This window comes from Mus pahari, chromosome 7 (assembly GCF_900095145.1).
Source record: "Mus pahari chromosome 7, PAHARI_EIJ_v1.1, whole genome shotgun sequence".
Classification (NCBI taxonomy): domain Eukaryota; kingdom Metazoa; phylum Chordata; class Mammalia; order Rodentia; family Muridae; genus Mus; species Mus pahari.
Window position 1 is genome coordinate 36,174,753 of NC_034596.1, and position 15,560 is coordinate 36,190,312.

The window sequence follows — 15,560 nt, forward strand, 5'->3', positions numbered from 1 at the left end:
TTTAGACACTCTCTTCACCAGCTGATATATTTTAAACATCAGCACTATTTCCATCTTCTCTGTCTTCGGCTCTTTGCTATGTCTTCATCGACTACAGTGTGGCGTAACACTCGGGGATTCACCAAGCTTTTTAGAATAAACTAGTAAATTATCCTCATGAGGTTCAGTGATTATAGTGATCTGTCCACTTAATCTGTGATTTGTTTTAAGAAGATTACTGTATATTAATTGTACATACGTATGATAGCCTTGGTATGTCTTTTACATTTGACTATTTAATAAAGGGTCATCACCAGCTTATGGAAGCAACAAGAGCACAGGTGAGTCAGGCTCAGATAAGAACAGGTGTCCACGTGTTTCTGGAATTATTGAGTTATAGCCATTATTACCCTGTCCTTCAACTATTGAACTCAACATTCAAAAGCCTGGGAAGGAGCCCAGTGTGAAGCATGTAAAAAGACAAATGGAACTGAGTCATCTCTCTCCCCTTTGGGTAGGGAGGGCAGAGTGAGTCGCCTTATGTGACTTCATGGAGCTAGAAAGTAGCAGAATTAGGGTGAAATTGGTGTTAATAATGAAATCAGCAGGATGGAACTGATGGAGACACAGATACATCCATTACATATGTCCTGACTGATTTCAAATAGCTTGGAAATTTGTATGCACATCAGTATCATTCATCAATTAATTAAAATATATTCCTTGTAAAAATAATTGTAGATATTCTTTAAAAAGTTGCCAAAACCAAAACAATGCATTATTTTGCTGTGTGGTTTTGCTTGTTTTCCTTTCAGTCATGCTATAGATTTTCTGACTTTAATTGTACCTTTTGTCATACGTTTTCTAATATGCAATTTTAGAGACAAAGTAATTTTTCACCAACTTTGATTTCTATAACAATTCCAATGCCAGCCTGGGTGAGTACTAAGCAATTGATTATAGTTTCTGATAAAACACTGAAACCAGATGGAGTTCACTTTTTGTCTTTATAAATTTGCCAGTGAATCTAAGTCAGTGACAACTTGGGGATTTATTTTAAAACGTGATTCACACTAGAGTCATCTACTCTCATTAAGGAAGTCTTTCAGGCATTTGGAAATACTTTGATTTGTCACATTTATTGAAAAAAATTAAGGTTATAAAACTGAAAGTATTTTCAAATTTAATTACTATATAGCAATTTTATAGAAACCTTCTAATTGAGTTGCATGGAACATCATTAAAAATCTAGTTTTTAGCAAATTATTTGTGTGTGTGTATGTGTGTGTGTGTGTGTGTGTGCGTGTGTGTGTAATTGCTTAGGTATTTAAAAAATGATCTTCTTGTCTATCCTTGGAATGTGGACTTTATAAAACTAAGCACATATAAATGGACGTTGGTCAGCATACTTTGATTAAACAAAATGTTCTGCCCATTTTGTATTCTCCATTACATTGATTTATGTGACTTGGTATTAGGGAAGGAACATAGGATGTCATTAAAGAAGGAAGAGATAATTAAAGATGGAAAAGTATGCAGATTTAGATAAACCCATAATGGATTGTTTAGGAGATAACAATCCTTACCCTTTTACCCTTATCCTTTAATCCTTACCATTTTCCTTTGTGAATTAATGATAATCTTTTGATCTTCATGTTTTCTATTCACAGTGTTTTAACAAATTATTGAAACTACAAACATCAACAGCAGTTTCATTTGGGCAGCGTGTGTATTCTGGAAGCCGGGGCTATATCATCATGAAACATACCTTGTAAAATCTTTGAAGCATAAAGCTTTGACCAAGATCTGGAAAGGAAAGCCCTCATTCACTGTGTAAGGCCCTCATCACCTACACCATGACAAACCAGGAAAAATGGGCCCATCTCAGCCCATCAGAATTTTCCCAACTTCAGAAATATGCTGAGTGTGAGTATTTATATGGAAGATATAGTCTAATTTTTGACGTATTTGTTAAGTAAGGTATGATTCATTATAAGAATAGATCACAGACCCTGTTTGTCCTGGGAACAGATGCAGAGATGCAGGCATGCTGTTTGTATTCACAAGTAGGTCACCTTAAGATTGCCTTTTAAAATATATATATATATATATATATATATATATATATATATATATATATATATATATATATAATTAAATCAAGTATCAGATTAAGAAAATATTAGCATATGGGATACAAAGCTAATCCTGGTAAACATTGCTCATAAAATAAATTAAAAGAGTAAACAAAAAAAAAATCAAAGGTTATTATTATTTTTTTTATTTTGGTTGCTGTTTCCTTTTCCTTGCTTGTGAACATATCCATTCCAAAAAGGCCAAGAGAAAGAATCATGGGCACATGCCTCCACAGTTGTGCCTAATCTCAATCATAACTTCCAATGAAATAGAATATTCCAGGAATTTAAGACCAGGTGTTTAATGATAAACCAAGATAGTTCACTGCATAGTAGAGTATTTCAACATAAGGTTCATTATGTGTATAGTAAGTGTTTATGTATAGTAATTTTTTGAGATGACAAATTGATGATTAATTGTGAATTCTATAAAAACTAGTTGAAATTTCAAGATCATCAAATTTTCTTTTCTTTCTCATATCATTAAGACAACAAAAGAAATGTTAATTACTCTGCCAGGAGTTTCCCAGCTAATTAAGAGGAAAAGTGATTAGAATGCAATCTTGTATAATAAATTCTCATTATTAAGAATAACTGAAAATATATTCTGGATCTGATAATTAGAAGTAGCACACTTTGCTCAACATCAGTACATGCCATCAGCTTATTAGACATTTAGAGATCACAGTTTTTATTTTAAAATACAATATTAGAAATTGACATTCGTCCATAGCACATCAGAGAAGTACCATATTGAAACAGTTTCCTTAATATCTAGGGTTTTTTTTTTTTTTTNGGGTCACCACAACATGAGGAACTGTATTAAAGGGTCGCAGCATTACGAAGGTTGAGAGCCTCTGCATTAGACTGTCTCAAACCATCAATAAAGAGGCTGGGAGAAACAGCTGCCCATCAACTCTCTCGCCAAGTCTCTGACTGATCCAGGCAACTAAAGAAGTTTGGTTTTTTCTGAGTGCGCATGTGTATTTATTTGTTAACTTATTATCAGAATGGGAATGAAAGTGCAGAATAAGCTTGTCCTTAAGATTGGTGAATTTGAAAAGAGCGGAGGTAACCCTGATTTGATCTTTCGAAATAAAACAGTGAAGGGCAGTGACTCAGCAGATTGCTTGGAATTATGGAAAACAGGAAGAAAGAAAGCAGACAGGGAATGTCAAGTGTGTGCTGTGAAGGGAAGGGTGTAGTGGGGAGCCTTAGAGAGGGGTGAGTCCTCAGGCCAGGCGGAAGGAGGGAGAGCTGCTTGCAGTGGAAGGCTTCTCTTTCCCTTGTCTTACCTGTCATAACAAATAGAAGAGCGTGCCCTGGTGGGCAGGGAGGACGGGTCGTCCTAGGTGCTCCAGGAAGACAGTGTTTAATAAGGCCTAAGCTTTGATACACACTCATTTCATCCTTGCTGACTCTCCAGACAGCAAAGCACTTGCAGTGCCAGACTCCTGAGTGTGGTTTGACGGAACTCATCCCTCATATTGACACTTTGCAAACACAGACATGGCGTTTTGGCTCTTGTATTCATTTGGCAAGAAGATAAGCCTGCTGGTGAATGGATCAGCTCTGTTTACATTTCTCTTGCTGGGTGGATACTTCTTGCAGGGGATTAGTTCACTGAGGAAACTATTTAACCATCTCTCCGCTCTTTGCATCTAATAAGATACATTTTGTCTTTTCTTTGCTATTTGTTCCTGGGTTGAGCCTTAGCTTCTGATTTGATCACGTGACTTAAATGTATCCAGTCTTTAGGGAATGTTGGCCTCCAGATTTTCCCAGAAGAGGGCATTTCCTCCGTTAAAGACAGGGCTGAGGGTTGAAGAGTTCCCATTCTCTTGCCATCTAGTGTGAGCCTCCTTGAAGGGGTGGGGCTGTTGCTCAGGTAGGGAGTGTTGATGTGTGTGTCTGTGTGTGTTTTACCGTGAGCCATTCATTCTCTCCGAGCCTTTGTGTCTGTGTAGTGTGTAGTCTTCAGAATGGATTGCTTTCATCTGCTTCTGCTACCAGTAGTATGAGTACACAAATCAGTAACGGAGCAAATTGGCGATGTGTTTTGGCCCATGGGTGTGCGTGTGTGTGCGTGCTCATTTTTTTTTTAAAAGATTTATTTATTTATTATATGTAAGTACACTGTAGCTGCCTTCAGACACTCCAGAAGAGGGTGCCAGATCTCGTTATGGATGGTTATGAGCCACCATGTGGTTGCTGGGATTTGAACTCAGGACCTTTGGAAGAGCAGACGGGTGCTCTTACCTGCTGAGCCATCTCACCAGCCCAATATCTAGTTTTTTTAATCTTTCATCAACAAATTGTTATCTTAAATGCAATAATGAGTAGTTAATACATTCTTAAACTATTGTTAAATTCTCTAACATGCTAAGACTATGCATGTCAAATAATAATGTTTTGTGTGCTTTGGTGTAGTAGAGTATGCCTGCGGAGGAGAATGAATGATCTCATTAAACCCCTCAAAGCAAAATTAAATCAAAATTATACGTAGAGAATACAACAAAGATTGTCTCCTTGTTTCTTACATGATTATGGATTCTCCCCATATTACTACAATAGACCCTTAATTCCAATGCCTATCAAGATCTCTTGGCTGTTTTCAAAGTGAACAAGAGATGTGCAGTGTGAAACGGGGATAGCAGCCCCTGTACTACAGCTAGTACAGAAGGTGTTCACTGAAATCCTAGCCCTGTATCTGCTACTGAGTAACTTTTATGACATCTCTGTCCATTCTTTTCTTTTCATTTTTTTCTTTTATTAATATTATTCATTCCATATTTTTTATATCTCAAATGATATCCCACTTCCTGGTTACCCCCTCCATCACCCCCCTATCCCATGATAACCCCCCATCCCATGATATCCCACCTCCCGGTTACCCGTCTGCCATCCCTGTATGGGAGTGATCTCCCACCCACCCACCCACACTCTCTAGCCCCATTGCTCCAGCATTCACCTACTCTGGGGCACCAAACCTCCCTGGGACCAAGGTCCTCCCTTTCTGTTGTTGTGTGGCAAAGACATCCTCTGTTACATATGTATCTGGAGCCAAAGATCACTTTATGTATACTCCTTGGTTGGTGGTGTAGTCTCTGGGAGAGCTGGGTGGTCAGGTCAGCCTATGTTGTTCTTCCAATTCCTTCCACTCCTCCAGTCCTTCTGCTATCTCCCCCACCTGGTTCCTCGAGTTCAGTCTGATGGCTGGCTCCAATAAGATGATAAAAAATGATAGAAGTATTCATTATTACAAGGATCACATTGAATAAACTATATTAGAGAAATAAAAAGAATGTCTGTAAAGCTGCTATTGCTAAAGTTGTAACAATTGCTATATTATGAGAGAGAGAGAGAGAGAGAGAGAGAGAGAGAGAGAGAGAGAGAGAGAGAGAGAGAGAGAGGGGAGAGAGAGAGAGAGAGAGAGAGAGAGAGAGAGAGAGAGAGAGAGAGAGAGAGAGAGGAGGGAGATGGAGAGAGGGAGAAAATATGTTGTGCTGGTCATGCGAACTTACTGTTAATAATCAAGTAAAAGAGTGTCACATTTGGGAGCATGGAGAGTCAGTGTCCTTTCTTCCTGCTACCAGACTAGAGCATGTTCACAATGCAGAAGCTTTCACTAATATTACTGCTTTATTTCTGTGTTGTTGCTTCACATGCTGAGGATAGCTAAAGTGAAGCCTGCTGTGGAGGCCTGCAGCATGCTGTGACCAGGCTCCTGTTTTGGTTTGCAGACTAAATCACTCCCTGGGAAGCATTTTCATTGAGATGTGGAAAGGGAGTCTAATTTCTGCCTCCACACTTACATAAAGTCATCCAAACTGTCCTTACAAGATAGAAAGTTCTCACTCCTGCTGTGTGGAGAATTGAGCTTATCTCATTATTGGTGGGTTTGTGTTTCCTGCTGTGGTTTCAGGGCACAGTAAAGGGTTAAGAGACTCCAAGTTTTGTCATGAGTAGGAATGACTTCTGAGTACATGAGACATCATACTTTCAAATGGTTCATTGTCTGCCTGCATGCTGTCATGTGTTGTACTGCATGTGAAATATTTTTGAAAGTTACTATGGTATGGGAGGAACATTTCTAAACATTCATAAATTTCGTACTATTTCTAGCAGCCGGCAATATAGATGCTTGCAAAATTATGGTGAATTGCAGGCTGAGGTGCCTAATGCTCATATTTAGGGTATAATTTCTTCCACTTGAGAGAGAGAGGCACTCTGATTCAGTGTGAAAAGCCTTCAGGTTTATAAGCAAACCATTTTTTTAAAACAAGATCTCATGTACCCCAGGCTGACCTCATATTCCTGATATAGCCAAGTATAGTCCTAAAGTTCTGATCTTCTGGCCCCCAACCCCAGAGTGCTGGGATTATAGATCTATGCAGCCATGAGCAATTTAAGATACACTGGGGGATAGAATATAAGTATTCTACTAAAGTATATACCCAGCCCTAAACCTAATATTTGATAGTATTAACTCCCTGTTTTGTCTTGGTCTTTGTAGTGATATTGCAACTAAATGAGATGGGTTCATATCTTGGTAAGCACAAAGCAACATAAGCACAGGCAAGACATTAAACAGTGGGAAAAGATTCATTACCTAAAGAAGCCAAGGACAGCTTGTGAGTCATTTCCTAAGCAATGACTTTCTCAAACAGAGGGAACATGAAGATTTTATTCAAAGGATCTATGTGTACAACTTGATCCATTCCTGAGCATCCCCAATTTAAGATCACGGAGATTAAAGTGATAAACAGGAAGGCTTCTGGACATGGTCAGCTAGTACCACAAAGTTTTAACTGACAACAAATGAAAGGATTCTTCCAAGGTCCATTGTCACAGGAATCTGCCCCTGAAGGTGCTGGCTTGACTTACTGGCTAGTGGTAGAAACCTTGGAAATTGTACAAGAATTTTCTTGCTCTCACAAAATGTTTGAGCAAAACATGTTAATGAAGAAAATATTTATTTTGGCGTAGTTTCAGTGTAACATCATGCTAGCCAGGAAGGTAGTGGAAGAAAGAGAGAAAGAAAAAGAGATAGATAAATGGATGGATGGATGGATGGATAGATAATGATGGTGATGATGATGATAAAGATAGAAACGCAGACACAGATAGTCATAGATAGATAGATAGATAGATAGATAGATAGATAGATAGATAGATAGATAGATAATGATGGTGATGATGATGAAGATAGATAGAAAGATAGACACACAGATAGATAAACACACAGATAGACATAGATAGATAGATAGATAGATAGATAGATAGATAGATAGATAGATAGATAGACAGACAGACAGAAAGATAGATGATAGATCGATAGATGATAGATAAATAATAGATGAATAGACAGGTAATACCTACATAGTGGTCTCTCACCTTTTCTTCCTTTATTATGTCCTGAATCTTAGTCTTTTCAATGTAGCCACAAACCTGATTTTCAACATACTCACACTGACAATTCTAAACATCACAGAATGTAGCATAAATATAAAGTTTTCATCTCTTTCAATTATAAGAAAACAGACTTTAACCTCAAAATATTTTCTTTACTCTAGGGCTTAATAAAACAATCATCATTATAATGAATTTATTTCTACTGCCATACTATAAACAATTTATAAGCATTAGCTCATCAGATCTACAATAATTATGATTGGAAAGTAAAATATCTTCCCTGAGGAATAATAAATTTTTCTGTTTGCTCCTTGACCCTTGGCAGGATAAATGACAATAAAAAGGTCAAAACAGTAGTAGTTTGTTTATGTTTCCTTATGAAAAATAACATTTCAAAAATAGCTTATAAATAATGCCCAAAATAGACCAATCTAGAATTCACTAGCCATAATCGTATTTTAAAGATTGTTTTCTTTTCCTTTTACATGAAGGATAATAAAGAAAGGTGCAGCCACTAACTAAGATGATGCCCCCCAATGTCATCAGAATCGGAGGTCAATATTTGTCACTCAGGAGAAACATTAATTGAAGTCCAGTCCTGAGGAAACACCCCAAATCCCTATTCTGAGTGTTTCAGGGGATGTGAACTGTTTTGTGAGACACAAGGTGTTAGAGTGAGAAAGGGCCCTCCTTAGGCCCCCTCCTCCCAAGTTGGGTGACTATTCCTCTTCTGAGTGTCATCTTCTCTTTGTGAAAGATGACCCAGTTCTTGACTCCCTGGAGGCACATTTTCTTTTTAGATGAACACTTTACATTTCACCATTACACTTTTGATTTCATGAACAAGAGGTTGGTGGGGACACTGTACAGAGTATATTCTGAAAATATTCCATTTTAATAATATTAGGTAAAAATGCTAGTTTCCACTTGTCCCATTCATTCCTTGCAGCAGACCATTCAGTCTTTTTCTCTGGGAGCTGGGACAGCATATCTTTTTCTAGCTGATTCCTTCTGATTGGAATATTTGGTGGAACCAGAGAGTTTTTTTTTTTTTTTTTTTTTTTTTATGAAAACTCTTGATATAATGAAGTATGTGCAGGACAGAGGGTAGACAAAAGAGGGACCAGGAGTGTTTTCCCCAATGTGAGCATAACAAAGGTCTTTTTAAGGGTAAGACATGAAAACAAAAGAGAGGGCTTCAATTCAGTAAAAAGAACTAGAGAATGGTGGAGAGACATGTGAGATGGTGGGAGAAAGGACGAGGTTCAAATGATTCGCTCTTACACCAATATACACAGAGGTCTCCCAGACCAGTGCTCTGTCTAATGAAGATGGAGGCCTCAGTCTTTTCTCACACTCGTTTGTTCTCTTCACCAACTCTCCCTTATTATTGTTTTATTATACACATGGAGGGCTAGGAGTAAACCTTGATGGGAGGATGCTTGCTCAGCATATTTAAGGCCCTCTGTCCAATCTTCCAAACCACACAACAACTAGGAGAAAACAAAACAGGAGACAAAGGGGATCTAGAGGAAGAAAAGAAAGAGAAGGTTGAACACAAGAGAAAATACATATACTTCCACATATGTGACAGGAAAGGAAATCAACAAGAAGAAGAAATCCATAAACCATTATAATAAAGATGCCTGGTTCTCATTTTAAGATATTTATTCATCTAACAAAACCCATTTTCTAGCATGAAAGCCTAGCTTGTCTTTCAGATATGATTTGTGATTTGTTTGTACAAGGTGAGAAAAGAAAAAGGAAAACAAACCTGGCGATGTGTGTGTGTGTGTGTGTGTGTGTGTGTGTGTTTAATTCATTGTTAAACAAATTAGATCACATGCTAGCTCTCTTTCAAATTTATCATGCTGAGATTTGCTTTTACTTCTGTCTCTAGCCTTGTACTAGATTAGCTCTATTTTGGGAGGACAAGACACTTACTGGTAATTACTCTCTTTGAGCAAGACGAAAGGATAAATGGCACAGTGCTAGCTAGCATACTGTCTGAGGACACATAATTTGGTGTCATAGAAAGCTGGTTTTGAGTCCCAGTGCCTTGATGTGTGGCGCACTTTCCCAGGAACACAAATTCTGGGGATTCAATGCACAGAGTCATTCCAGGTGCTTTGCAGTCAGTGTTCTTATGATTAGCATCATAGAACTGGTGACTGAGGTTCTTTCATTTTACTTAACTTGTTTTTTTTTTTTTTCTTTGACTGAAACCTTCTGGCAATACTTTCTTGGCTTATCTACAATGTTTTGACTTCACTCTCACTATTGACTTGGAATTTGCATCTGAGAACCTACTTTAGATGCATCTCTCATTTCTGACCTTATTTCTTCTGATTCACATGGATGGACGTGCCAGCTCCTGGCCCTGACCCAGACTGTATTTCTGGAATGTATGTTGGCAGCATAATCTCTTTTGTCCCATCCTGGCTCTGTTGGCTGTTTGCTAAGTGCTTCAAACTCAATTTCCTTCTTGTTTGCTTGTCTTCAGTATATCTGTCACCTTCTTTCTTTTATGAATAATCTGGGAGTACTAAAAGGAGGTGATGAATATATTTTCCTACTATTTTAGACTCCATAGACATGTAATATTGAAGAATTTTTAGCATAAATTTTTTCAACATTTTCAGATTGACAAAAATCTGTGTTGTTTATATTTTAATTCAGTAGAGTAATATTGAAGGATGGCTTCTGTTGAATATTGGTCAAAGGGAGCCAATATCTTCTTTGATTAAAATTTTCATAGTATCTCAGTAGACTGACAAAAGAGTGCCTTTATTCTCTCTTTTGATTACATTTGTTCATTTAAAAATATTTCAAATAAACTTTATTATAATAAAACCTACAATTAAAATTATCACACATCAAAATTAACACAGACCTATGTCCTATACAGCTTCATGAATTTCTATACAATGGAAATGACATATGAAATAACTTCATTTTAAATTTTAGACTTTTAGTATCAAATATATCTTATGACTTATATTTATTTACATTGAATGCAGGAAATGAACACAAGGTATAAAAGAGAATATAACAGGTATTATTTTCCTTTTAATTCTGTTATGGATATTTTTGTTACGGTGTTGGATAACCACATATATCAATACATATACATATATACATATACATATATATACATATATATGTATACACACACACACACACACACACACACATATATATATATATATATATATATATATATATATATATATGATCCAAAATGGAGTTTGTCTCAGTTTTGTACTCAAGCATAACCCCTGTAGGAGTAGTTAACAACTTTGGAAATTGGCATAAGAAAGAGAAAAAGCTTATAAAGTGGTTGCTCCCTCTGAGACTGTATTACTGGCAGGGACAGACTTAAGCATATTTCATCCATGTTACTCAGACAACTACATTGTTCTTCCAGCTTGTGGAAGAAGATAGTCATTCCATGTTTTCTGTGGACAAAGCCATAAAAACATTGGGGGAAAATGATTACTGTGATCCATATCACAGGAATAAAATACACCCTACTGTTTACTTTAAACCAGGGGTGATAAACAGTTTACTTTTTAACTATAATTACACAAGTGAATTTCTTCATATTTCCATATCTTTATAAATAAAATATGAGTAATAATCTCCATCTTGAAATAATAAACTATTTTGTTAGTTATGACAGTGCAACCAATTACAATAAAAATATTCTGAAGGCTTATGTTTTGAGGATACTTGATCCTCAATTCAGTTGTACTTTAAACATTGCTAAATGCATTAAAGATTGCTTTATTCTCCACCTTATTCATTATCTCAAGGAGTAAAACAAGGGAGAGAGTGCAAATATATATAGAGGAACTTATTTTGTTTCTTCATCAATTACTGTATGCACCATGCATTTATGGTATTTTCTTTTTAGGCCTCATATTTCTATTTTATAATACGAGGTGATACTTTTATGGGAACAGCCTAAAGTTAATATAGAAAGAGAAATGTTATACTAAATGACATTAAAGCAATCATTTGAACACTGTATATTTAAGGCTCTTAGCCTTCTACTCTCTTTTATCTGGGTGAAAGCTAAAAGGCAAGGGGATTTTAATTTTAATTGACAATATTGCATAGGGATTACGAAAGTAGAGAATACATAGAGTTAGCAGAGCATATACAGAGACATGAAAGAATGTTAGTTATTCGGACAGAACCTGACATATTTATTGGTACATAAGTTTACCTTTGTCTAGTATGCCTCTGTGTACATAGCTATGCACATAAGTCCTAAGAGAAACTGTGAAGAATTTAACTACAATCACAAAGAGACTCTACAAGTACTTTTTAGTAAACATCTATCATTTGGTAAAATGTTTATCATCATTGGAAGACTCGGAAAATACTAATTTGGGAGTGGTGAAATAATATTAAATTTTCAAATTTAAGCTGAAAGATTTTATATGTATATGTGAATGAAAGAGGGAATGTTGGATATGCAGTTTCACATGATGACTAAGACTTTGGAACAGTGAGAAGAGCAGATATGAGAGCAAGAATTTGGAGGAAAATGAACCAATGAACTTTCTGATTAAATTAGAGATCTAAGGAAGAGGGATGCTGTACTTTGTTTTGCACACCTAAGTCAGTGTGATTCATTTGACAGTGTGATGGCAGAAGTATATAACAAAGTCGAGTTTTTTTATTTTGAACATTTGAACTATACGATTCCATAAGGATTCATACTGAAATACAAATTAAATACTTTAATGTACACATCTGAAGCTAAAGGAAAACTCAGACTCAGGGATGTAGAGCAGTGTGCCATTGGCCTAGGGAAGTCCACTGTATTAGAGAAAAGAGAGGGGAGAAAACAGTGGGGAGCACTGTGTGTGACAGAACTAGAAGACTAGGGTCTTAGGGTTTCTCTTGCAATGATGAAATATCACGACCAAAGAAACATGGGGAGAAAAGGTTTGTTTGGCTTACACTTCCACATCTCTCTTCATTATCGAAGAAGTCAGGACAAGAACTCAACAAGTCAGGAACCTATAAGAAGTCGCTGATTTAGAGGCCATAGAGGGATGCTGTTAGTGACTTGCTGACCATGGATTGCTCAACCCGGTTTCTTATAGAACCCAGAACTACCAGCCTAGAAATGGCACCAACCCAAAATGGGCTGGACCCTCTACTATCATTTGTGACACTGAAAAGACTAAAACAGAAGGACCACTGCAAGTGTAGAGCTAACATGGCCTAGACCAATCAGAGCTGCATAACATGACCCTGTCCCAAATACACAGAAGCAAACAAACACAAATAGTAACACATATGATGAGGTATAAATTAGGATACCACAACATGTGCAGATTTTATAACATTTGGCATTTCCAGGTGGGTTGGGGTTCTTATGTGTTAGTTTTAGTGTAGTAGGTGCAATGTAATGGTTGGAGGAGAAGCCGTGGGGAGAAGACACATGAGCCAATTTTAGAATGAAATGAAAAAGAGACTACCATAGCTAAGATGTGTAGGGTAAGTACATCGATTTTATTGTTTTCTATGAAAGAAAAATAAGGGCTTACATAGAGCAAATTATTCTTTAAAAAAAAAAGAGAGAGAGAGAGAATAGTTTGTAACAAAATATTGTAAACCTATGGCAAAGTGTTGCTATCATTTTGGTTTTGATTTAATTTCCCTAGGTCGATCCATAGTGTTTATTTTCCAAACAGTAGTTTGGGTTTTTGACAAGTTATATAACCTTCTTAAACTTTAATTTCCTCTGCTGTGTAATTAAGGAAATAAAGAAGACTATTTCAAAAGAGTTTTGTAAGACACAAATAAAATATTGTAGATGGGATTGCCTTGTAAAGAGCAAGCTACCAGAGTAAGTTAATTACCACTTCTGTTGTTGCTTTAAAAGTGTTCTGAGTTCACCATATTGTTCAACTATATTTCCTTTCCCTGGAGTTCAGTATCTCTGCTTCCTGCAAGTACATATTTCTATTTTTATTATTTGCTGAATAATGTTCTTTGCTCCTTTGAGACTCTGAGATATGGACTCCTGCAAAAAACAGCTCTCATTTAACCTCTTTTACACAGTTTATCTTTAAATCCCACAGCTGCTTTAAAACCTTCCCCAGGTATCTGAAGACCCAATTTCTCATTCTCCCAAACTAGATTTTATGTGGATGAATGCTGCCAAGTTTTAAGGATCTGCAGTTTTGCTCTATTGATGATGTAATACGCTAGCCTGCTGAAGATTCATGGCTGCTAGAAGATGCAATGCCCCTGGGTCAGAGGAAAACGGCCTCCTTAATCATGTCAGAGTAGGCTGCATGCATCTTATGTATGGAAAGGCTCCCTACATAAGTTCTCATAAGAAAAGGGCCAGGTCACCTCTATGCAGGCAGAAAATCAAGTTGTGGGGAGGAAACTCAGAGTTAAGGAGCTTTGCATCTTTTACAGTGGACAATAAAAATGCCTCATCTCCACTCAAAATATATGATATATAAGATACTCAAAATGCTAGGCTAGAATGCAGGAAGTTGGTTGGTGTCTCTGCTTGCGATATTCACAGAACATGAAGCAAGCCCACGGGTGTCTTTCAACACAGAAGCTAAAAGCAACCATTAACACCACAGTGTCCAGAGGTAATGCGCATGCTTATTTGCCTCTCAGGCTGCCTTGCAGTGTAAAGCATTCTGTGATTGCTTGTTTGTCTGCTTCATTTCAGGTCTGATCCATTCCCTTCCCCCTACTCTCAGGTTTGTGGTACATCCCAATTACGCCCTCCATTTATTTTCTTTCTTTCTTTCTTTCTTTCTTTCTTTCTTTCTTTCTTTCTTTCTTTCTTTCTTTCTTTCTTTCTTTCTTTGTACATTTTTTGTTTGTTTGTTTGTTTGTTTTTCGAGACAAGGTTTCTCTGTGTAGCCCTGGCTGTCCTGGAACTCACACTGTAGACCAGGCTAGCCTCTGCCTCCCAAGTGCTGGGATTAAAGGCATGCACTACCATGCCTGGCACGCCTTCCATTTTCAAGGTGGGAAGCTCACCTACTTTATATATTCATCCCAGGAATAGGAAGCAGAATCAACTTGTTGAATGTTTTTGGATCATACTCAAGAAAAATTAAAGCTTAAACCCATATATCTAAAGAAAAGATCCTCCTCTCTCTTCCTTTTTGTGGGCTCTCTCTCTATCACACACACAAACACAAACATGATATTCTTGCAATATAATGACTTTATTTGTCAATGTTTTGTTATTAAACTAAGAAAAGTAGTATTTGGGGAGAAAGGAATGGATGGCTCCACTCTAGCCACACTCTCCCCCTCGCCAAATATGTTGAGTACTCTGCAAGTGACTAAATCCACTGCTAAAGTCTAAATGTCTAAATGGGACTAAATGTCACTGCTCTTTCTCTCAGTATCTATGTTATGGTGTCTTTGACAGAGTGTCTCCTGAAGCTGCTAGAGGGTGAATGGCTTCCAGAAGCTTTCCAGTTTAGTTGTTACAGCTTTGGGATAGTGGGTAAAGCCACCCCAATATTTACAAACATCTGCTAAGAGTATAGGACTTATGCTTTAAAAAAAAATAATCCTATTGAAATTCAGTCTTTAGAAATTGATTTAACAGCTCTGCCTTAGTTATATAAAATTCTAGAAAGAAGTCTAAGATGAAAAAAGACAACAGTTTTCATGGAAACCAGGACTCATTCTAATCTTTGATGAGATATGATTTAATATGACTGTTGAAATTAACTACTATCAAGATCAGATTGGCTGATTTTGATGTATGTGTGTGTGTGTTTATGCATGTGTGCATTCTCTTCAGAAGTCACAGGAATGCATACCATTTCCTCAAACCTCCTTCACTAATTTCAGTTGCAAAATCTAAATAAAGACAAAGCAGAGAACATTAAATAACTTGGGGCCTCTTGGGCCAAAAACTGCTCAGTTTTTCCTTTCCTTTCCTTTCCTTTCCTTTCCTTTCCTTTCCTTTCCTTTCCTTTCCTTTCCTTTCCTTTCCTTTCCTTTCCTTTCCTTTCC

General features: G+C 36.9%; 1 protein-coding gene across 6 annotated transcripts in view; it reads left to right on the plus strand.

Annotated features, from left to right (window-relative positions):
• Positions 1-15,560, plus strand: part of Dgkb (diacylglycerol kinase beta) — a 667,872-nt gene that overhangs the window by 91,947 nt on the left and 560,365 nt on the right. For all 6 annotated transcript variants that reach the window (XM_021201522.2, XM_029540832.1, XM_029540833.1 and 3 more), the window contains exon 2: positions 1,650-1,905. In XM_021201522.2, coding sequence (XP_021057181.1) covers positions 1,836-1,905 — 70 coding nt within the window. In that variant the 5' untranslated portion in view covers positions 1,650-1,835. The remainder of the gene's footprint in view (positions 1-1,649; positions 1,906-15,560) is intronic.